Genomic DNA, 23,062 nt, shown 5'->3' with positions numbered 1-23,062 from the left:
TTGATTGATTTCACAAATGATTATCATTCAAACTCAATGATTTCACTAAAGATATACACTACAAATCAAATATTACATTACAAGTGAGTCATATTAGATATATTTCATTATATTAAAATATGAAAATAATTACCTTGTATCGTCTGTACTAATTTCTTCGAACAATTTCATAATGTAGGATTCAAAATAAACTTGTACTTCTGTATCCATAGGTACGTCACTTTTTGTTGCTATGCCAAGTTGCTCAATGAGACTTTTCCAATCAAACTAGAAGAAATTTTGTAATTTTAAATTATAATTTTCATTTTATATAAGTGTTAGGTAGCTTCAGCCTTTATCTGAAAACTAGGAAATCTGGGATTTTTTTTTAATTCTGGAAATATGCAAGATTCAAGGGAGGTATTATGGAAAAAAAAATTGTAGCTAAAGTAAAATCTTGTCATAATGAGTCACTTTCGATAGAATCACTCAGTCAATGAATTTTTCAAGAGTCATATCTCAAGACATTTATGCTATATAAAATCATACTTTTTGGGGGAGCGCTGGAGTCTACATTTCACATATTTTAGATGTGATAATGAGGTCAAATATTTATGCTTTGTTAATGGAAAACAAAAACATATGGTAGCCATCTTATTTTTTAGGATGTAATTCTGTAAAAGATATCAAAATGCAATATTGAAGTGGATACACAATTTAAGTATAATTATAAGGACACATATTTTTTATGAGACAATGGCTTTAGTGCATAGATGCAGATTTCAAATGAACATTGTCAACACAGAAAATATGTCTGTTCATTCTCATAGATGTGATTACAGTGGACTCCATAAGGCCACAGAAATGTAAGTGAAATTTTATTTGAGGATGCATCTCTTTCAATGAATGGCTTGCCTAAAAACTCTGGAAAAAATACTGAACCAAGAGGCTAAATTAATTGAAAAGTTATCTTTGTCCACATTTTTGGATGGATAGATAACATACTGGATTCATGCCATAAGAACGTTCTACTTATATAGCATTCGAAAGAATTTAATTGAAAAATGCCTATTACTTGAAGAACAATAAATAGTTTATTTTACGAATAATATTAATATAAAATATTGTAGCAAACCAAGTATCAAAGAGCTCTCCTGAAATACAAATGTTATGACTGAAAATAATCCCTTTTGTAGTTAACTTTTTTAGATGACCTTCATTTACATGACTTTTTTTCATATGATACCAAAGCTAATTACTGTATTTGACAGTCCAAAAGATGGACCTTTTTTTCCAAAATTATGTTTAAAAAAATCACCCGCATTAATATGTGAAGGCTTTAACTCCATCAATACTGCTTGTTATTGTTAGCTTTCAAATTTGGTCCTTTAATATGACACTCCCACAGGTTTCCTATCAATATTTCTAAATGAACTCTTCTTGTAATAAGAGTAATTTTATTTGCATATAATATTTCAATTATTGAACTAAGAAAGTTCTCTATTGCTCATTACCCATTACCCAAAATTCTGTGGTAAACATTAACTTTAATCCACATGAAATGAACTACAAATGCTTTATGCATGAATTTTCAAGTATCGAAATTTCATTTTATCTCTATTATTCATTTCGATTTGAGCAGCATATATTTTCTGTATAGATGTATTCGAGTCTGAATGGCTTTGAGTTCTCAAATTAATGTAATTCATCAAATTCTCAAGTTATCCATAATGTGCTCATTTAATTTTAGTGATCACCTCTAGAAGAATCTACTAGCCCAACCCTTGCACTTTTAATTGGTAAGTGTATATCAATTGAAAAGATTTATTAGATGTTAGAAAAAATGATAAAAATAGATTTACTCACAATACTAAAGCTATCATTTTGAAGTAGTTCATGTAGTTTATACTTCCTAAAGTCCTTTTCTGCAATAATTCTAGTTTCCTCATCTTTGGTAGGCATTATTTCCTGGAAAAATTAGTAGATATAATAAATAATTTTTTATTTTGAAGTACTTTTGGGAAACAGAACTGCTACTAAGGAACCAATCATTAGGTTTATTTATCGATTATGGATAAAAATATTAAAGATTAAATGTGGTGGTGGTTCATCCATAACAGCTGCAGCACTACTTTGTTAACCCATTAGAAACAACTCTTGCTAGCAAAAGAAAATTTCAAGTCATATGGCGCAACAAAGAAACATTCTACCACATTATATGTGTAATTTAGCTAGCTCTGCTACTTAAAATGTAATTTTATACCCAGTGATATAGTTTGGGAAATAGGTAGACGGAATGGAACTTTTATCCCCTGTTCTTATGACATTTGCTGAGAAGGGGGGTGGAGGGAGATAGGGGCTAGAACAAAATGAGAAATTGGGTTCCAAGGTTTCACAGTACTTACGACCAAATCAACTGAAGAGTTATATGATGTCAACTCCGCTGGGTCGAAAGGACTTCAAGGGATGAGTTTTGGAGGAAGGTGGTAGGAAGACATGTTGTCTGAATGCAATTATGGAAGAGTAAACAGAGTAAACAAACATTGAACAGGGGATTTCTGAAAATTGGATTCGTGTACTGGTCATTGAGAAACACAAGATAACAGTCAGAAGTGAATTAATGACAACCCAAGTGGATCATTTGTCAACGATATGTTCATAATCAGTTTATTTGGGTTGAAAATAGTAAAATGTCATTAAATATCACTGTCATAAAAAAGTAAAATCAAAACCAAAGGATGACATCTAATGGATTTGGATTTGGTTGAAATCTCATTCAGCGGAAAATGGAAATATCATTGAAATTTTAATGAAACCTATAAATTAGCCATAAATGGTTGTGTGGCTGTGATATGAAAAATTCATTGATTTGCTCTCCATGCATAGTTTTCATGGTGATGTTTAATGAAATGTAAATGGTTTGAAATACATAGTGGATGTTTTTGAAAATGAAAAAACATGAAGGCTATGAAAAACACATTAAGAATTTAGTAAATTTGATGATACTTTAGGGAGGGAATTCAGTTGCTCAGTTAAGTGAAGCATTCAGAATTAGGGGAAATGAGGATAGTGAAAAAGTAAGAAAATAATAAGGAAATACTTGGGGAAATTATTGTTTGCTTCAAGTTTTCTGGAAATTCTGAATGACCTTTAAGAGACTAACAAGGTGCTGCTTACGCGAACTGCTGCAATTCGTAGCAAAGATTTATTGAAATTCAAAAGAGTGCTTTAAATTATTAAAATCAAAATTAATTAAAAAAATATTTTTGTAGCTTTTTTTATTTGTCAATATAATCTCCTTTTTGCTCAATAAACTTCTTCGATCTTTTCTCAAAATATTTTGAGCTGTCCAAAAAGTAGGATGTCAAAAGATCATCAAAATAGGAGTCTGTATTGGAAATGGCCTTCTCCTCATTCAACATGAATCATGAATTGTCTTAACCTTCTAAAATGAGGAGGTATCAACCATCTACTATAAACACAAAGGCACATTTCAAGAGTGGTTCTCTTGAGTCTTCAAGTTTGGATTCCTAAAATGCTGAGGGTTTGTCAGATTATATTTTTACATAATTTAAAAGGATGTTTTTGAAAAAAATTATTGCTCAACCTATAATTGTGCTACTGACATGACATAAAGACAGATTTATGATTATTAGTTTAGACTTTTTTTGCTGTTGAATGTTTCATTACTTTCTTCACTAAATTCATATTTTCCAAAATAAACATATGTACCCCTAAACTCAATAAATATTGGATTTGAATATAGATTGGTGTAAATGGATTGCTGGAATATTCAAGTAAACTTGATGAAACCTAAAGAGGTACTTTGAAATGTTGATTATGTGTACCATTTATACCAATCATTCTTGTATGGCTGTAGTAACATTCTACCTTCCAATAATAATAATATATATTGGTCCAGCTGTCCCCACAGATAATCCTACGGGGCATCACTTGTCCAAAATCAGTTATGAGATTCACTTTGAGTTAATTAAACTGTAGCAGTGGGTCCTAATTAATGTTGAATGCATTTCAAAAATGAAATATGCCATTAAATAGAAGTAGCCATATACCTTACCATTATTATTTTCAATTTATCTTCTATAGATGGAAAAAGGTCTTGCCACTCATCATCGGTAGATATGTTCAAATATTTCAGTGCAGTCTTCATTTCTTTAACATACATTTTTACTCTGAAGTCAACCTGATGAACAAAAAGTAATTTAAATGAGTATTTTGTAATTTCCCTCATGTGGATCAATCTTTATTTTTTTATCAAAATGCCTATGTGTTAAGCGTGACAATATTTAGAGTATGTATGCCGATTGCCTTATCTGGTGATGATATACCCCTCATTCTAAGAAACATCCCACTGAAAACTCTCAACAATACCCTATAACCCTTGCATAATTGATTGCAAATGGTGGCTCCTTCAGTATTGTTTCCATCTTTATATTGTCTCTACCAAAATTGTAAGATGTTTAATCATTCTCCTGTCACCTCTTGAAACTTTTTCAACAAAAGCAATTTAATTCAATGAAGTTATACTTTCACAAAAAATCCACGTGAGGATCCATGTCAGTTACCTTTGAAACCTAATATTATTTCTGACTCAACTTAGAGAAATCTAATATATATTTATTAAAAACGACACCATTATTTATCTATTTTTATCATTTGAAATGTGTATTACAACAGTGCTTGTAATTGAAACCAGTAATTACCATCAGTAAAACAGTGAAGAATATCATAATGTGATACATACTCAGTATTTTAGAGCATTATTGTTCAACCAAGTTAAAGATCAATGAGTGAAATAAATTAGAATTCTCACATTGCACATGTCCTCATATCTGCTGTCAATTGTACCAGTCAGTCCTTTCATTGTTTCTGCAGTTGCCCTCCTCTTGCAGACTTCTTTAGTCCATCCATTCAGTTTTGCCCATGAATCACTCCCAGTTGAATCTCGAAATGGAGACTGCATCAAAGGAAGCGTCAGCTTTAGAGCAAACCTTGCACTATTGCTTGAATCCACGTCCAAGAGTAAATCCAGGAAAGGAGCACTGTATCATGGGGAAGGGCAAAGAGTAAATGTGAAATAAAATCATTCAAATATCTCAATTGCATTGTGTTACCAATGAAAGTTAAATCCCTGTGGGAAAATGAAATGAATAACTTCAAAAGGTGTTACTAGTCGGTTGGTCTGCAGTAGAATTTTCTTCAGCAATCTCTAGCAATCACCTCCAATTTGTCCTTTGGACACAGGGAAACTCTAACCTCTTTTTCCAATAGGACTTTGATATTTAATATTGCGAACTGCTTTGTCTCAACTATATTCCATACAGGCATTACAGAAAAGTACCTACTTATACAATCTATTAATTTTATTATAAATTACCAAACTAATGTACTTCTACTATTTGAAATACACATTCATATTAAAGTTTTTTTTCCATCTGGTGATTGTGCCGGAACCTAAGTAACCAAAACTTACAAAGTTTGCAATTTTTACATACATGTCTGCTAAAAAAACAATTATTTGTATAGTGATTAGGCCAAAAAATCTTTCATGATATGATTATCCCTCTCATTCATCAGTAAGGTCTTCTTTAAGCTTCAAATTGACCAGTTTTTATATTAAAACAAATCAGATTTAACCCTGAAGAAGTTGTAAATTATTTTAAATTAAATTGATGCAGACTTTTTCATCAAATTTCCATCTTTATGTCCCCTGCCTCTTTGCTTATTTATCATCTTGGTAATGACACATTTGAAGTGGTCAAATATCCATAAACTATCCAGGAAGCTCCATGAAATTAGTGTGTGGAACGGTACAAAGCAATTAATACCGTGGGATTTTTCATTAATAGATATACAGCTTTTATTAGGTGCTGCCATAAGATTCTCATGTATTTATACACTGCAAGTTTCAATTAAATATCCTCAGCTGTTTTTGCTCAATGCTGTAACAAGTAAATATATTTAGGTTATTAACCAAGTCCTGTCTTGCTAGATAAGATTTGAAGAGAATGATAAGGACATCAATAGGACAGACAATCAGTTGAGAGACAGAATATACATTTTATGGGTAGAGATAATGAATTTACATGTTGTATACCTTTTCATGAGACTCAACTAGATCAAAGCATTTTTCGAATTTTTAAGTTTGATGGGTTTTATTATGAGCACTTATAAGTAGAATAAAGCAAATCCAAGGTTCTCTTGCAGTCACAGAAGCTACCTACTTGCTCTGCATTTGAGGTATGTCTTCAACTCCAGAAAACCTCTGGCTTTAGAGTTGCATTAACTCTGATAATTAGTTCCTAGGTAATACCTACTGACAAAACGATTCTACCTCATTGGGGTTCCAATATTGTATGTATTAGTAGCAGCATTCAGAAGATAAAATATTTAAACAAACTCAATGGACCCTTATTCTATAAATTAAATAAATAGAATTCAGTAAATATAATGAAATATTTTTTTGTTATAACTGATCATTTAATTGATTATGTCCATGCATACTAACTTTCACATTATAAATCCTGATCTATTAACGATATTCCAGGAAAATGGCTATGCTTGTAACCATGTTAATTTAGTTTTTCGAAATTATAGATAAGAAGTGCTTCAACACATTATTCATAGATACATGTACATATTCCATATGAAAAGACTTTGCTATTAATTTTTAATAGAAATACATTGATTTACTGTATTTCCCGGCCCATAAGAAGCACTGATGCATTAGATGCACCCTGATTATTCTGGTTAGAATTTAAATACTTGGATAAGACAGAAAAGGATCAAAGTATTTTGATGCTAACTCTTAGCAGCTACATGTATTTAAATGTTTATTCATCATATAATCCCAGGAATTCATCATTACTGCTGCTTAATCATTTCCTCAGTTATTTTCTCCGGGATTGTCACTTTCTTCTTCCACAATCTTATCTTCACTTCCATGCAGCACCTTGCTACTTTATCATTTTTTTGTAGACATTTTGATAGTCTCTCTTTTAACTTTCCGCTAAAATTTTCTCAATCACAAACACCGAAACTCCACGGCCATTTCATTCTTCCCATTGATAAAATGCCATGAGTTGATTCCTTAAAACCTTTCTTTTGTATTCAAATGGCAAAGTTTTATGGCAGTTTCCATGGAAGCTTTGACAATTTAGGAGAACATTAATGAAAATATTTTACTTGTGTCTGCATTAACTAAATCCACCCTCTGATCTGACCTATTCTCATATCATCTTTTCAGTCAGATGTGGCTCAAAATGCTTTCAGTTGTCTCTTTAATGTGTTCTGAAGGGTAATTCACATCTTCAAGTTTAAATGTAATACTGTATGACAATCTTCTCTCTTAAGAGCCTATGAGATTATTGATATTTTAACTTTTTATGCAATGCTTAGTTTTCGTTTTTATATTGATATAATCAAAATTGTATCATAAGAATCCATTTTCCATTGCCTTTTCCCATGCCTTTATGGCAATCTCATAATACTTAAGGTTCAATGCCTGTAGTCTCCGAGTTTATCAGGAGAAATGTAATCTATGTATGTATTAGCACGGGTGACATTCTCCCAACCAATGAATATTAAATTTCATGGCAGAACCGCATATGAGATGAAACTATACATGCTATATTGTGTAATTTTACAATTTATATGAACATTTTTTTAGGAAGTTATTTAATTGACATATTAAAACTCTGCTCCTTACAGCTGACTCAAAACAGGGATTAAAAAAAATTTGTAATCAAAGCAACCAGTTGCAATGCCTGATGTGGGAGAAAATACTGAATAGTGTATATTTTTCCAGCCAATCAGTTTGTGGTAATAGGTAAAATTTATAGCCCCGGCCTATAAGATTTAAGGTAATTTGAGATCAAATTTTGGAGTAAAAAAAGTGCATCATATGGGCCAGGAAATATAGTTGGTATAATAGATTAACAAGTGTTGATACACAAGAGGGCACACTTTTTAAGTTTTTAAAATGTCTTTCAACATGCCTGCCAATATGGACCCAAATGGTATTGTATAGTACAAAGGCAATCCAAATTAACTACATTTGCATCCAGATTAATGCTCACCTTAAAATAAATACTGAATACAAATTATCTTATTTGATGTTATCATTTTTTGTTGAGAGCTGTCATCTCTTATACTTACTATGCATATTCATAGTGAGATTGCCAAAATCTCAGACCATATTTTGTTGAAAACTAGTATACCTTTGGATTAAAAAAATGGAGTGCTCATTACACTGCAGGGCTTCTGAATTAACTATTTCTTGCTTTTAACAAGTATAAAGTATTATTTTCTTTCTTATATTGTCATACATGGCACTGGCACAGTTCGATGCCAACTGTCACAAATGTCACCCTATTTGTAGGTAATAAAGTTCTTTTTTCTACTTACTAGTGATGAATTAATAAATTTCCCAGGAGTTGAGTTAAATGTTTTGAATCATGATTGTCAACCCAATCTTTTGTTTTATAAAACTGTCCAACATCTGTCAGAATTCTGCGAGCTGTAAAGAATAAAAGAAAGAATCATATCATTTCATGCAGGTAAAACCAAGTCGTTTGATTTGAAATTGAATTTTTTAAATTAGTATTATTCAGTCTACTTGAAGGGTGAGCAGAAGAAAATTAGGCATTAAAAAATGTTTTTGAATCACATAGCTGAACTTCAAAATATTCTTCAAAGTAAGTTAGCTATGCTAAGGCCTGGTTTTATAATGTCTCATTAACTCTAATCATTAGTTCTGTGAATAGTAACTTGGAGACTGCCGATAATCTGATTTTATAAACAAATGCTTGTTCATTTGTGAATGTGAGCATTGGAACCATAGTAACATAATCTGTCAGTTATTGAGTTGCTTTGTGGTCAGTTTTGAACTAACCCAGAGTCATAAAATTGAATTTTGGCCTTATCTGGAGGTTAAAGTTATTCTTCATTTCAGCGAAACATTATGAAACCTACTCTAAATGAGATAGACTGATGTGATGAGAATTTGCAAGGGGAAGCTCCCAATTGGTTGGGGTAATCTTGAGAAGGTATGTTGGCAAGAAATTTGAATAGTGGAGAGAGAGGAGAAGATAGATACAGAAGCATCCACTTTGGTCACCCCCGCTTTGAGAGGCCTCTTAAAATATAGTATCCCATTCAATGATCGAGTTGTTGAACTTTAAGTACTACCCATACCCTACACCCATGTTGGTTCAAGTATTTTTTATTAGGTAATCTACCTGTTAAGGTAGATTTTTGATGGAAACAACTATCAAATAAATATTTTGATTCTCCTAACAAAACACAACCCAACATCCTACTCCACAACAGGCCCCTCTTCATCTCTGTATACTTCCTTCCTCCCTTCATCCTGTCCAACATCCCTATCCTATTCCTACCCCTTCCTCGTTTGCCTAACATTCTCCCCTCTATTAGAGTTTTTACATCCAACTGCAGATCAATATACCCTTCACCATTTTTCCTGCCTCCATGGGATTTCTCCTAACAATCCCCTATCTTAGCCCACCAAACCTAGCACTTTATTTGTTCTCCTTTTGGTCCATTTCACCTTCTCCACATCCACATTTCAAAAGCCTCCATTCTACATCCATCCCCTGCTTCAGTGACTATGCTTCTGTGCCGCACATAACTATGCTCCACATCAAAGTTTTGGTGAGTCTTTCCTAAACATACTTTCTCAATGTCCCTGTCCTCTGTACTTTTATGATGGACAGTATAGGGGATCAAGAATATCTATGAAAATTCATAGAAACTCAAATGCGTGCCCTTGGAATAGGAAGTTCACATGTGATATCTTCAACCCCAAACTGAACCCAAGATAGGGATATTTTAGTGAAATATTATGTTACCTTTTTCATCCCTAAAATCTGATATTTTAGTCACTGGTTATGTGGTACCATCATATGTATATGGGCGATCTGAAAACTTTATGACCTCGGCAAGAAGATGGCAGCACCCTTCAACAAAAGTTGGGTAATGTGTTTGCAAATGCATTGAAGGTACAAGCTATCAAAATATAACAGCCATTTTGGAGATTCAGTTGATGTTTGACAATCGTTTGGGTGATTGTTGTGAGGGTTTATATGAAAATGGAAAAAGTTGAGTATCGAGCTGTCATTAAATATTAGTTTCTGAAAGGCAACATGCCTACACATATCAATGACCAGTTGGATGCATGGGGACTCTGCAGCATCATTTATGACCTTGAAATTTTGGGCAGCTGAATTTAAACCTGGCCGTACCAGCTTGACTGATGATTAGCGTTCAGGACGGACAAAAATTGCAACAACCACTAACCACTGATAATATATTGAAATGAAATTATCAACAAATTTTAACCAATGATAATATCAAAAAGTTTACCTAATGTAACTAAAAACTGTCGACTTCAGGTTAGAGAGATAGCAGAGTATATGGGCATATCAATAGATCGAGTTTGTCATATATTGACTTAAGGAGTGGACGTGTGTAAGCTATCCACATGTTGGGTTACACATTTGTTCACTTTAGACCAAAAGTGCATTTTGAATGAACATTCCATAGGTCCTGTTGAAACAGTTTAATTAAAGTGAGTTAGATTATTTGTATTGATTCATAACTGTAGATGAAACTTTGATCCACCACTACACTCCTCAGATGAAAGAACAATCAAAAACTCAAGAGGACTGCAAAGGGCGAACCTGCTCCAAAAAAGGCAGAGACAGTTCCAGAGGCCAGGTAGCTGTTATGGGATAAAAGAACAATCAAAACAGTGGGCTGCCAAGAGTGACCCTTCTCCATAAAAGTGAAAGACATTTAGTTGGGTATATTGCCATCAGTAGGGTAACTGTTTTTTTTGTATAGTTGTGTGGAATTGTGTTTATTAGTCATCTTCTAAAAGGTAAAACAATAAGGGAGAGTAATATGCATCATTACTTGACAAGCTGGACAATGCATCTGCTCATATTTCGGCAGTTGCCATACATGGGGTACCCAATCTGCATATGGGTTTTTCAAGGAAATATGAAAATGCTGGGTAATCTAGATTCAGGAAGTTTCTCTGTTGTAGAATTTTCAGCCTTACATTTTGAGCAATTCAAAAATATTTATTTTTTAATGGGATGCAAATTTTAAGTGGGTTTAAAGATCCAATAACTAGTTAATAAATAGCTGGTGCTTAAATCTCCAGCTACTGGGGAAACTAAAGTAACCTGAAACTTACCTTTTATGATCCTATCTTCCATTGATACATCTTTTTCATAGGTGACACAGCTTTCATAAAAATTCTTAAATATTTTTTTACCTGTAGGACTGCTTTCATTCGCTGATTTCATCCCATCTGAAATGAGATATTTACAAAAAATCACTGACATATTGATTCAATGTGGCAATTTATGTGCAGTAAAAAATTAATATCATTGCACCAAAATTTTTTTGGACCATCATGAAAACTTCTCATTTAGTTATAAATGAGTAATTTGTGTGATTCATGCCAGACAATCATAATAACTGCTACCATAAGCAAAGAAGGGCAAGATGGGGAAATTTTATAATTGTTAGTATAATTGGGCAGAAGTATGTACTTAATGAAACTTCTAAAGCTGGATGATTGGCAGTGTTTTAGTATTGTTGAAAGAAATGGTAGGAATTGGAGATTAACTTTTGTACCAGCCCCATAACCCAAATTTATTTGAATGGATGGGATGTTTATTTATAATACACAATTCAATCACAGCTCAATCACAAAAGGGAATTGACATTGTGTTTGTCACTACTCTGGACAAGCACTTAGATTTACAGTAACCGATTGTAAAACAGAGTTGCAAAAGTGGAGCTTATTGCATGCATTACCTCTGTTGCACAATGCTTGATGCTACATAAATTTTGGTGCTCCACCACAGTCACTATCTTCTGTAGTGACTGTAGTTTCATTCCTGTTCTAGGGGGTATCTTCCCACCTTGTGATCAGAGCATTTTTTCAGAACAGGAAATGAGAACATAACTTGTCAAAGGAAGGCTGAATGCATTGAAACATGGAAATTCCTACAGCATAAAGAAACATAGTATCACAGTAACCTACACTGAAACTCCATACTCTTATTGCTAAGTTTTCAAGGTTAATATAAAAGATTAGTCATTGGAAAAATGAAACTACATATACAAATTAATTTTTTGTAATATCAAATATTGCACCCCAGTTTCTTCATGGAGAACCAAATGTTTTTTAAATGTGGATTATCAGAGGTTCTTTGTTGGAGATGGGATGTTGAGGACTGTGAGAGAGGTGAGGACATTAGGCAAATGAGGAAGGGGTAGAAATAGGATAAGCATGTTGGACAGAATCAATGGAGGTAGGAAGTATGCAGAATTGAAGAGGGACTAACTGTAGGGTGGGATGTCAGGTTGTGTTTTGTTAAGAAGACAAAGAAGATGTATTGTTGCATCATTGGATACCCTGTATCCATCCAACCTAAGTATCTCAAATGGTAGAATACCAATAATAGTAATAATAATGGATTATGAGATGCAATTATTATGCTTAAACCTAATGTACTCCCACTCTTATGGATTCCTCATGAACAGTTGTAGCTTGGAATCATTTATAGGCATGAACTCAGTGAATTCCAAGACACTTGCTTTGATCTATTCAAAACATTTTATGTAAAGGTGCATCATTTTACATGCCCTTTTCTCCCAGGTTTGGTCAAGTTCAATTAATTTAAATTTCATTTTAACCAGCATCCCTCACAATAGTCCAAAAATGTATTTTAAACCATGTAAAATTGTAAAATAAAACTGTAAACAAGTTAATTTTTGGTCATGGCTCCTTGTTTGCTCAAGTCATTAAATCTTTATTGTGGACGCTTAAGTTTCTTTTTTACCGTCATCATGAAGGAATTCCGCAAAGTTAAACCTGAAACTGTTGTGTTCAGCAATTTGAGCATTTTGAGATATCATTCCATCTGAAAATTTATTTGGACCAAAAGGATTTATGTGATAAGAGTAAAATATTTGCTTGAAATTTGTAATGTATTTGAATAGTTTTTAAGCCATTATCACACAAAAATGAGGCTTGAGTTTATTGTTATGATATTTTTTCAGTTACCATGGATCGGAAGTTGAGTATGTCGTAATCCATATTTTTGGATGATGCTGACTCACCTGAAATGCGGGACCATATTTCCAATTCAGAATTGGGTTCAGCCATCCACTGACTCCCTTCTGCTGTCATTCCACCGCATGCATAAGTGTAAAAGTCTTTGCATGGATCAGTGGTGTCATTCATGAATGCAAGCATGTTAGTGGCGAGAGAATAGCATGTTGAGCTGGAGCACACTGGTTGATCTTTTTCATTCTTTGACGATTTCTGCTGCAGTTGCTCTAATTCCTCATTATTATTCCTCATTAAGACTTCCACATCACCAGGGTCAGTCGTGCTTCTCTCTCCTTCTTCTCCAACTGTTGGATTTTCCTCTGATACACTCTCTGTAGTTGCTAGAAATTGCATATTACTTTTAGTATTGTTTTAAAGTAAATAAAACATAGATAAATTCATTTTCTAATTTTGTCATCAATAATCATATATTAGAGTTTAATTATAACACCAGATACCCTTATGATGATACCCATAACCCTCATCAAATTAATTTATGACATTAAATAAATGTGCCCTTTGCCAGTTTTTGCTTATACAAAGTCCTATCTGCCTGGCAAGAAGGCACTTTTAAATCCTCCCTACATCCTCTCCCACCAGGAAGGAATGACCAGTCACCATAGACCAGATCAGGAAATTAATTCATAATTTGGAATATTTTGAAAAGCATTGGTTGTAATGGACACTTCTGTCTTAGTCCTTTACCTAGAATTTCCCATCCTAACTCTCCATCTGCCAATCTAAGAACCCTAACACAAACAAATGTGTAGAATTTTATGGGTCATCCTACCTAGGAAGAAAAATTTAGAACATTTCTTTCCAACCCATAATTTCTTCCAAGAATTCAGTCTCATCATTTCCACGATGAAATTAGTGCTGTTTCTCCATTGATAAAACCTTTAGTTATATGTATATGGCTTCTCCCAGATATAGCATGACAAACAGTAGTAACTCAGATTTTCAGATAAACAAGATGGCATGTTTCAGGAATGACATTTTCTACATTATTTCTTTAACTTTTACAATATCTAAAAAAAGGAAAAAAACAGTAATGATGACACTAGTTTTTGGTATTGCTATTAATTAGGCTTTAGGCTAATCTGATTACTTGGCACAGCTAAACAGGCAAGTATATTAATTGAGTCTTAGTCTTGAGACAAAACATCCAATAGTTTCAATTAAGCCTGCAAGCTAGTGCAGCCTGAAACAAATTCTGTTTCCTAATTTTTTTGGAGATACTGTGGGGAAATTTGATTATGAAGTGCCAAGAGAGGCGTTATCAATGTTCTCACCTGTTTATCATCATTGGCAGTTGAACATATTTGTGGTCCTTGTAGGTGGAGGAGAGGAATTGATTAATTTTGACGTGATGTGTAACTGGCTCTCCCATTTTCAGGAGTAAGTAGAAGTTGACTGAACTGCACAAACCAGGTGGGTTTTCTTATTCAACTTACATGGATTTACAATTTCAAATTTTATAAATAAGGAAATTCATTGTAAAAGTAGAAACATCTTACTATCCCTGGGTTTTAACCATTAATAAAAATGATTCTGTAATCACCCAAGTTAAATTAAGATTAATTTCTTATAATGAATTCCATAAAAATCCTAGAATATGAATTCTCGATGAAAAGTAAAATATTTCAGTTTTTCAGGATGGTTGGTTTTGCCTCCAATTTACCCAGTTCCACTGGTAGCCAATGAAATGTATAAATGAAACCAAATATTCTCTGTTCTTGTTTTGGTACAAAAATCACCTGTATATTAATTCATTTTTTTGGGAAGAATATTTTCAAATTCATCCAGGATAGCAATTGTTTGTTATTAAGATTAATAATAGAGAGTTTGATTATTTGATAGGATGATTTAACACTATGATTTTCTTTTCAAAAATTTTAATTTTTATAATCCTTCTCAACCTTCTTTTTCTGTTTCATTCAGTTCATGTCAAATTGGTATGCTATTTTACAGCATATGGAGCACGTTTTTACTATTTGGCCATTGATTCTTTTGTTAAATATACACTTTGCTCCTTCCTCAACCAATTTATTACTTAATATGCCAATCTCAGTACTTCACTTAATTGTTTACAGTTTGACCTTGTTGTAATTTGGAGTATTATTGCAATATCTTCAATCAAAAGTAAGGTCGCTCAGAGTGGAATGCAGTGATACCATTAAATTCCATGTAACTTCCTTGTGAAGAGGGGAAGGATGGAGGGGAAGTGATAACGAATGCTGCCTTGGATTCTGGGCTGCAGCCGTTGCCCACAAGAGATGTGGTAAATTGAGTGATAAGGGACTAGACATGAATTGAACGAAGTGTTACAAAATGCAAATGACTTTAATCCATTTGAGAGTTCCTTACACTATCAGTTCAAAGGTTGAAGTCACTCCTACTACCATATTAAGGTCATGCTAACTATATTTTAATTTTTGAGCAGCTTTGCTTTTTGACTATCAATTATGCTCATTACTTGACATCTTGCAGAATCAGTGTGATAGGTTTGGGGTGAAAATTAATCATGAGAAAACCAAGGTAATGGGAGACAAAGATTAAGCACTAAAGTTGAGGGACATAAACTAGAAAGGGTAAAACAGTTCACCTTCTTAGTAGGTGTTTTGTAGAAGTAGCAGGATTACATTTCAAAGAAGAATTGCATTAGGTGAAGTAGTCTTTGGAGGAGGCAGGGGCTGTTGGCAGGCACCTTTTAAGCAAATATATAAAGAAAAGACGTATGCCAACTTTAATATGTAATATAGTTTGTGTGGCTCATATAGATCATGGTACTGTGGCTTGCAAACTTGGTCATTGGGCAGGAAGATTGTAAGCTTTGGAAGCTTGGAAGGTAGATTGGAAGCTTTTAAGCTATGGGTGTCAAAAATCAATTAATCAAGTTATTCTATATATTTTAAAAGTAGGTTTTGCATGATTCCTAGGGGCTATTAATTTTTAAGTATTATTTCCTATTTCTTTCTTCATTTCTTTGTAAATTCTACCAGTCTTTATACTTTTTAAAATGTCCAATCTCTTCCTCCACTTTCCTAACATTTTCCCATCTATCACAGTGTTCAGCATTCCACTAAATTTCAGTATTTCTTCCATATATTTCATCTGACTTTTTTAATTTGCCCAGATTACTTTCTGCCTTCACCCACCCCCATTAAACCCTCAGCATTTGCCTTTCTCTCTGTCCAACTTATGTGTACCATTATCCAAAACACTCGCATACCAAAACCCTCATGTTTATGCGCACCCTCTTATCTAAAACAGCAGCTCTCACATTCATTAAGTTTTATGCTCCATATTGAAGTCCCTTCTAATCTTTTTCTCAAATCTTTACTCCCCGTCAGCGTACTCGACATCGATTCTTTTCTTCTTGCAAATTCCCCTTTCACTGAAACTTTTTGTCTTAAGCTTAACTTTATGGAATTTGCACAACATATTTAAAGAGAGAAGTAACTTTTCATTTCACATACACTTCATTTAAAACATGACCTAGGTTTCGACGATTGACCTCATCATCGGGTATAGTTGAAACCTAGGTCGTGTTTTAAATAAAGTGTATGTGGAATAAAAAAGCCATTTTCACTGACACAATTAATCTCTTAATGTCTCCACAGTGATGTTCATTTTCCTTTAAAATACTGCCCAAATACATTGGCTTATCCACCTGCAGTAGTTTACTTCCTTACACTTTAATTTTTAACTTATCTTTCCCGCTTCTTGAGAATCTCATTACTTTCTACTGCTATGGTCAATCCTCACCCCATGCCTATCACAATTCAAATCCCGGCGGTGCTGAATATTTTTCAGTGGTATCTCGATCCCTACTTGAGGTGCTTTGTGGAGGGCACTTTGAGTGAGTAAGCCGTCCGTCGGATGGGACGTTAAAGCTGCGGAGCCCTTGGCGCCTTTCGTAAAGAGTAAGCTAATGCCGACGCCGGGTTTCTCTCCACCCTTCATCCTTTCCTGTCCATCCCCTATGGCGCAATTGACCTCAGTTGTCCGTCGCCTCCCCTAAATACAACTACCACCTATCACATTTTTCTCTTCTGTAAAGCACTAAATCATCACTGTAACTCTTGGGCCGTATGACTCACTGTTGTTTGATTATCTGCAAACCGAACTGATTTGATCATCTCGCCGCCCATCTTATTGTCAGCTCCAGCCGTTCCCATGCCACCCTTAACATTTCCTTAGTATATATTTTGAAAATTATCGACAATAACAAGCAACCCTGCCTCACTACTCTGCCTCACCACCCTGCGAATCTACCATTCAGCCATAAATTCAAAGCTAAACAAGGAAAAAAACTACGCCCGATGAACCTAGCCGCGAACCCCTAATTTCGAGCACTTGAAACATTTCGGATCAAACAGATCTTATCTTATCAGAGCGCTTCATGAGCGGCTCGCAGGTTTTAAATTGTGTGTATAGAATGCCTACCTTCATTGTCGACCTCAGTGGGTAGAGGGGAGCTTCCGCTCCTGTCCGTCGTGGCAGCGGGCGAGGAGGGAAGTGAAGGTGAGGCGGTGGTTGGTGTTATGACCATGTCGACTCCGCTTTGGGATTCCTGTAAAATGAGAAAAGAGTGGTGGCATTTTTTCTGGCCTCCGAAACTCATGAATTCATCGCCATTTAACCAACCGGTAGCTTTTCGTGATCGCGCGCACGAATCGTGTATTTTTTTGTGTCGTTACATTTTGAATCTACACACGGACGGGAGTAGACTACTGCCTGGGGGCGGAAGTGATCCGGTCTAGATTCACCAGACACATGAACGGCGCCCACATACAGGTTGAAAGATAGACCTGAAAAATGGTGAAAATATTGAGGAGTGGGATTTATTCAACATATACATTAACTATGGATGTATTTTATTTTCTTTATTTATGTACCCTGCTAGGCAACGCTAGGGTACGTGGCAGGGGGTGAATACACACCAGACTAATTTTTACCCGAACATGACCCTTCCGCGGTTGGACAATGTTATTCTGATCCCTTATCGTTCGTGAAAAAAATGACATATTAAATCTATCTTTTCTAAACTTAATCTCTCTAATTTGATTAGCATGATATCTCCTACTGTAGTACGAATGGGGTAATAATACATTTTCCACATAACTGCTAAAGAGGCCTCATTCCAATTTATGCAAGAGCTTCAATCTGTAATTTAACCTTCGCCTCATGAGTGATTCCCAATTTATCTGCTCTAATATTTTGGATACGCTACTAAGTTTATCACAACAACGTTTTACAAATCTAGCTACTCTACGCTGCACGCAATCCAATGCGGCAATCAATCTAACCTCGAGAGGATCCCATATGCTTGCAGCATATTCTAAATGAGGCCTAACCAACGACAGATAACATTCCTCTTTAAACTTTTCATCACATTAACCCAATACTCTTCTAATAAATCCAATTTTTTGTTTGCTTGTCAACATACTCCCCTTATGTGCTTCACCCAGGAGAGAAGTTCAGGCGTTGAACCAATTTGAACCATGTAATTTTAATGATGATGATGTGGGCAGTTTATAATCAGTCAGTTTAAACTTGATTGGAAAATTTTAGTTTCTCTGAAATCAAAAACTCTAAGTAAATGGGTTGGTATATTCTTCACAATTATCGTTATTCATTAACATTTAGATTCCGCAATGTCTTCTTTAAAATTTGACGGGTCATTCAGGAAATATAACTCAGTCACAGCCATACTATATATCCTTTGAAATAGCCTTGTCAAACACACCTTAGCTATCAACCAGAGTCAAAGGTCGGTAATGTGCCATGTTGAACACGTATATGAGGGTAGAGATTGGTTGGTACCAAACCGCGGGGGTTATTCTCCTCTGAACTAACCCAGAAAGATCTAATGCGTGCGCCTAGAACGTCACACAGATTAAACGCGGCTAACAGTATCCGTAAATTTCGTCCCAATTAGATCTCAACCTTCTCCAGTCATATGAACCCTCTACCCCCTAACGCCGTCCATGTCCACAAAGAAAGAAAGGAAATTGATCCTGAAACGTCTTGGAAGGTTCGTTGAATTTTTCACAGCAAACTTCAACTCGTATTAGGGGCATTTCACATCCAAAGGTATTTTCGAAAAATCTCTGCACTGAAAAAAAAATTTTTTTTCCAAATTATTTACCTTACTCAGCTTCCCACAGCTCGAGAATCAACCAAATGATGCACGTTCAAAATGAATTATTTGGCGAATTCACAGGTGATGTCCTGAAAACGGCGTAATGCCAAATACTTTCCTTTTGTGTGCACCCATACCCACGGAAGGAGTGCGTGTAGTTTGTTTTTAAACGGCGATCGTTGAAATTCTATTGGACCTTAAGTTCTAAATCATCGGCCGTCATACGTACATAATGGGACGATACCAAAATGAAAAAATATCTAGAAATTTACAATCCATGATGAAAGAAAGAGGGTTCTTACTAGAATCACCCACTGCTTGCTGCGGATTTTCTAGTGAGTACATGATATCAAATCCAAGATCAACGATCTTCCTGTGATATAGGCTTAAGGAAAGTCCTTCGCGTGATTGATGAGTAGTGGCGGGCCAACTTGGACCCACGTTCCGTTGAGTCAATAGAGGTTTTCCGGGAGAGAAAATTTAGAATGCCCGCTCCACACTTGACGCCTTCCGAATCCCTAGAAAGCAACACATTCAAGGTCACGGCGTTTTTTTATTCCACCCGGGATACGCGGCCGAGACGGTAAAAAATTCGTGAGTTAGGACGCTGGGAGGGGGGGGGGCAGACGCACCCATTTTTTTCTGTCTGATGCTTTGCCAAATGTTGGAATACGGCTCTAAAAATTGACTCAGTCTGCAGGCAAACTTCCAGAATCTGTCGGCGGTCTGTTGCAGCCAAACATAATTACCCATAATATTGGAAAAGAAAATAGAATAGACCGCGGAATGTTGAGTGTCCCCAGCATAGACTGTTCTTGCGCCTGTATTCAAGCACGAATTTCTAACTACCAGGTAAACTTCCTCAAATGGAACAAAGGACGTGTTCTCTTTCGTGGATATTGATTCTATAAATGCTTGATGCTGGACTAAATTTTAGATGGATTACAATTAGAAAATTTTGAATCGGTTGTCGGTTTGTTTATCTTTATCGACAGTACCAGGATCTAGGAAGTAATGATCATTATAAATAATAAACTAATACCTTCTATGGCAATTTTTATGAGGCTTCACACGTGACTTAATGATGGGAATGCTGAGGATAATGAAGTCATCGTACAGGAAAAATACTATTGCGAATAAAACTATCTTTAAATGCCATTTTGATATGTACTGTGATGGATGTTCCGTACGTGATTATTTCCAGGCCAGGCAGTGGAGAATTATGACACCTGAAGTGGTTCTCATGAATATCAATCCTGTTATTATTGAGTAAAAAAAGACGGCTTTGAGAGCGTCATTCACATGTCCTGTACATGTCATTTTGAAATTTTCAGAAGTACACGTGCCTTGGAAAATGCGAATTTTAAATTATGGTATAATAAGTGCAGAGTCGGCTTACGGAAATCGCGCGTTGACTATTCCATGCGTGTCATAGATTCTAAATGTTTACACATTTACTTACGCATTCATCGCTCTTCCTACGTAAAGTTAAGGTATGTGATTAACTGTGGAATTCAGTAATTATGTGAATTCTCTATCGGAAGAATAGGATGTACAGAATAGAATGTAGAGGTATTTTCCACCTTTATTCGATTAATTGACGCTCATAAATTACTTTGTTTCATATATTATAACTGTTGTTAGCTTTGACTAAAATAGTTTATTACCCCACGTGGTTCCAGCGTTTCCATATTGTTTCCTCATAACAGTTACACCTAATATTTTGTTTATTAGCTAGAGTGAAGGACTGAAGGAAATTAGTAATATGTATTAGTTGATATTTGCATGGATCACTGTAGTTTAAATTATAATATACAAAAGAGACACCACATTATTTCAGCATTTCAAGGAATTATACCAAAGCAAACGAAGTTCGCGCTAGAGCCGAGCAATGGCCAATATAGTATGGAAAAAGTTTTTTTGGAAAGAAATCATCGGTAATTCTTGTCGATGTGGCCGTTGACGATGTTCTCCGATAATATTTTCATGATTTACATCGGTTTTGTTTTCAAACATCGGTGAAACTTTATGCGTTAGGCAATGGTGGTTGTAAGCAGGTGGATTAAAACTGTGTTCAGGGGTTGCCAATTGGACTGGACAGACTCCACCCACCTTATTTAGAAAGCATGCGGTTAAGAAGAATGCAATTTGAGAGGCAGCGAAATTTATATTTCGCCGGACGAAACATTATTCCCCACGCTTTCGCTGGTTGGAGTAAAATATTAGGTCAATTATCACTTGTGGCTAGGTTGATCACAGATTTTGACAGAGCAGTGGAAACAAGGAATGGTAGCATCAATTTTAAGTCGAGGTTAATAAAAGTACTCTTTTTGGGACTTTTCTCAGATCGTGGCGTTTACAGATCGTACAGCTACGAACCGAAGGGACGTAGGTTTACATCCAGGTTATTTCTTTGGAAGCAAAGACCGAGCTGTTAGATTTTATGCGTGCCAGAACTTCCTGTGAAACCACAATTCGCATGAGGAGAAGAACTGATTTCCCCTCTCGAAATGAGTGTATTCACACACCATAGCTTTCAGTACGAACTATACTCCTTAGCAATGAATTCCATTAGAATTAAAGCCAATCTTTTACGGAGGATTCCTCAATGACCGGGGACACTTCATGAGAAAACGACCAGGAAAAGCCTGGGGTGGTTTCTCACAGTGGCATCGTTGACATTTTATTCGAGCAACGACTCCTCACTTATCGTAGTAATTTCCGTTACCTTCCATAAATCAAATCTCAAGTTATAGTCAAAGGCCCATACCCTTCAATTCAAACTCACCTACTATTATGCGTGTTCATACCTGTGGCACATTTTAGGATTCTGAGCAGTCCTGATCATGTAAACATTTCACTCACCGCTTGTCCTGGAACATTGGTCGCCGGTTCTGCTTTGCTCTTCCTGGGCCACGCGAGGGCCATGAAGAGAATGCATAGAGCCAGGATGATCACGATGGAAATCAGGCACTTGTTAGTGAAACTACATCGCTGCCAAAATGACCTCCGAGCTTCCGATCCACGAGTTGGAGACCCCACGGCGACCCGGACCTCTCCCGCCTTTCCAAGTTCCTCTCCGCCGTTGGCCTTGACCTCACTCTCCCCCTCCTGCTCGCTGTCGTCGTCCTCTTGGGAGTCCACGGAGTTGACCTCGGGGATGGCCTCAGGGCTCGCGGCGGCCGCCCCCAGGTTGCCCCCTCCGTCGCCGCTGTCCTCGGCGGAGGCCTTGCCCTCGGCCTCCGCTTTACCCCCGTCCTCCACCGTCTCCCCCTCGATGATCTCCTTCAAGGTGCAAGTGCTTGGTTCCGTCATCTCCAGGAGTGGGCTGGCCTCGCCCTGAACCTTGATCCCGTTGGCCTGAGATGACTGCAAGAGGTCGTAACTCCCCCGCTGCATTCTGCTCCCTGAGTACTTTTTTCACTGTCCTCTCAATCTGTTTTCTGGATCAATCGGACTGATATTTATTTATCTTCCTTCTTCCCGCGAGCGTGGAGGAGATCCCTTCGGTCTGCCTTTAGGCGAAATACTCGGTGGCAGGTTGCGCTGAAGAACTCTACGTGCTTCCTCCGCCGCCCGCTCTGACTCTGAGGACGGATGTTGTGTCCCTCCACCCCCCCCCCCCAGCTGAAGTCTCGAAGGAACACTTTGCCTTCTTCGAGGAAGGGGGAGGAGGAGCGGGTTAGAATAGGGGTGCCCGACTCGACTCCACTGGCCACAGCTTAGCGCTCGTTCGAAGCCGGGACACGATAAGGATGCGA

At 36.0% G+C, this 23,062-nt stretch overlaps 1 protein-coding gene across 1 annotated transcript in view; it reads right to left on the bottom strand.

Annotated features, from left to right (window-relative positions):
- Positions 1-22,819, bottom strand: part of LOC139696015 (neprilysin-like) — a 41,531-nt gene extending 18,712 nt beyond the window's left edge. The window contains exons 1-9 of the mRNA XM_071594628.1: positions 22,167-22,819; positions 17,603-17,729; positions 13,162-13,494; positions 11,222-11,338; positions 8,407-8,518; positions 4,814-5,042; positions 4,058-4,183; positions 1,846-1,947; positions 134-267 (exon numbers count right to left, since the gene is read on the bottom strand). Coding sequence (XP_071450729.1) covers positions 134-267; positions 1,846-1,947; positions 4,058-4,183; positions 4,814-5,042; positions 8,407-8,518; positions 11,222-11,338; positions 13,162-13,494; positions 17,603-17,729; positions 22,167-22,700 — 1,814 coding nt within the window. The 5' untranslated portion in view covers positions 22,701-22,819. The remainder of the gene's footprint in view (positions 1-133; positions 268-1,845; positions 1,948-4,057; positions 4,184-4,813; positions 5,043-8,406; positions 8,519-11,221; positions 11,339-13,161; positions 13,495-17,602; positions 17,730-22,166) is intronic.
- Positions 22,820-23,062: the final 243 nt, after the last annotated feature.

The sequence above is a fragment of the Hetaerina americana genome, unplaced genomic scaffold (assembly GCF_022747635.1).
Source record: "Hetaerina americana unplaced genomic scaffold, ioHetAmer1.1.p SCAF_65, whole genome shotgun sequence".
Lineage (NCBI taxonomy): Eukaryota > Metazoa > Arthropoda > Insecta > Odonata > Calopterygidae > Hetaerina > Hetaerina americana.
This window is presented reverse-complemented; position numbering and strand designations above follow the sequence as displayed.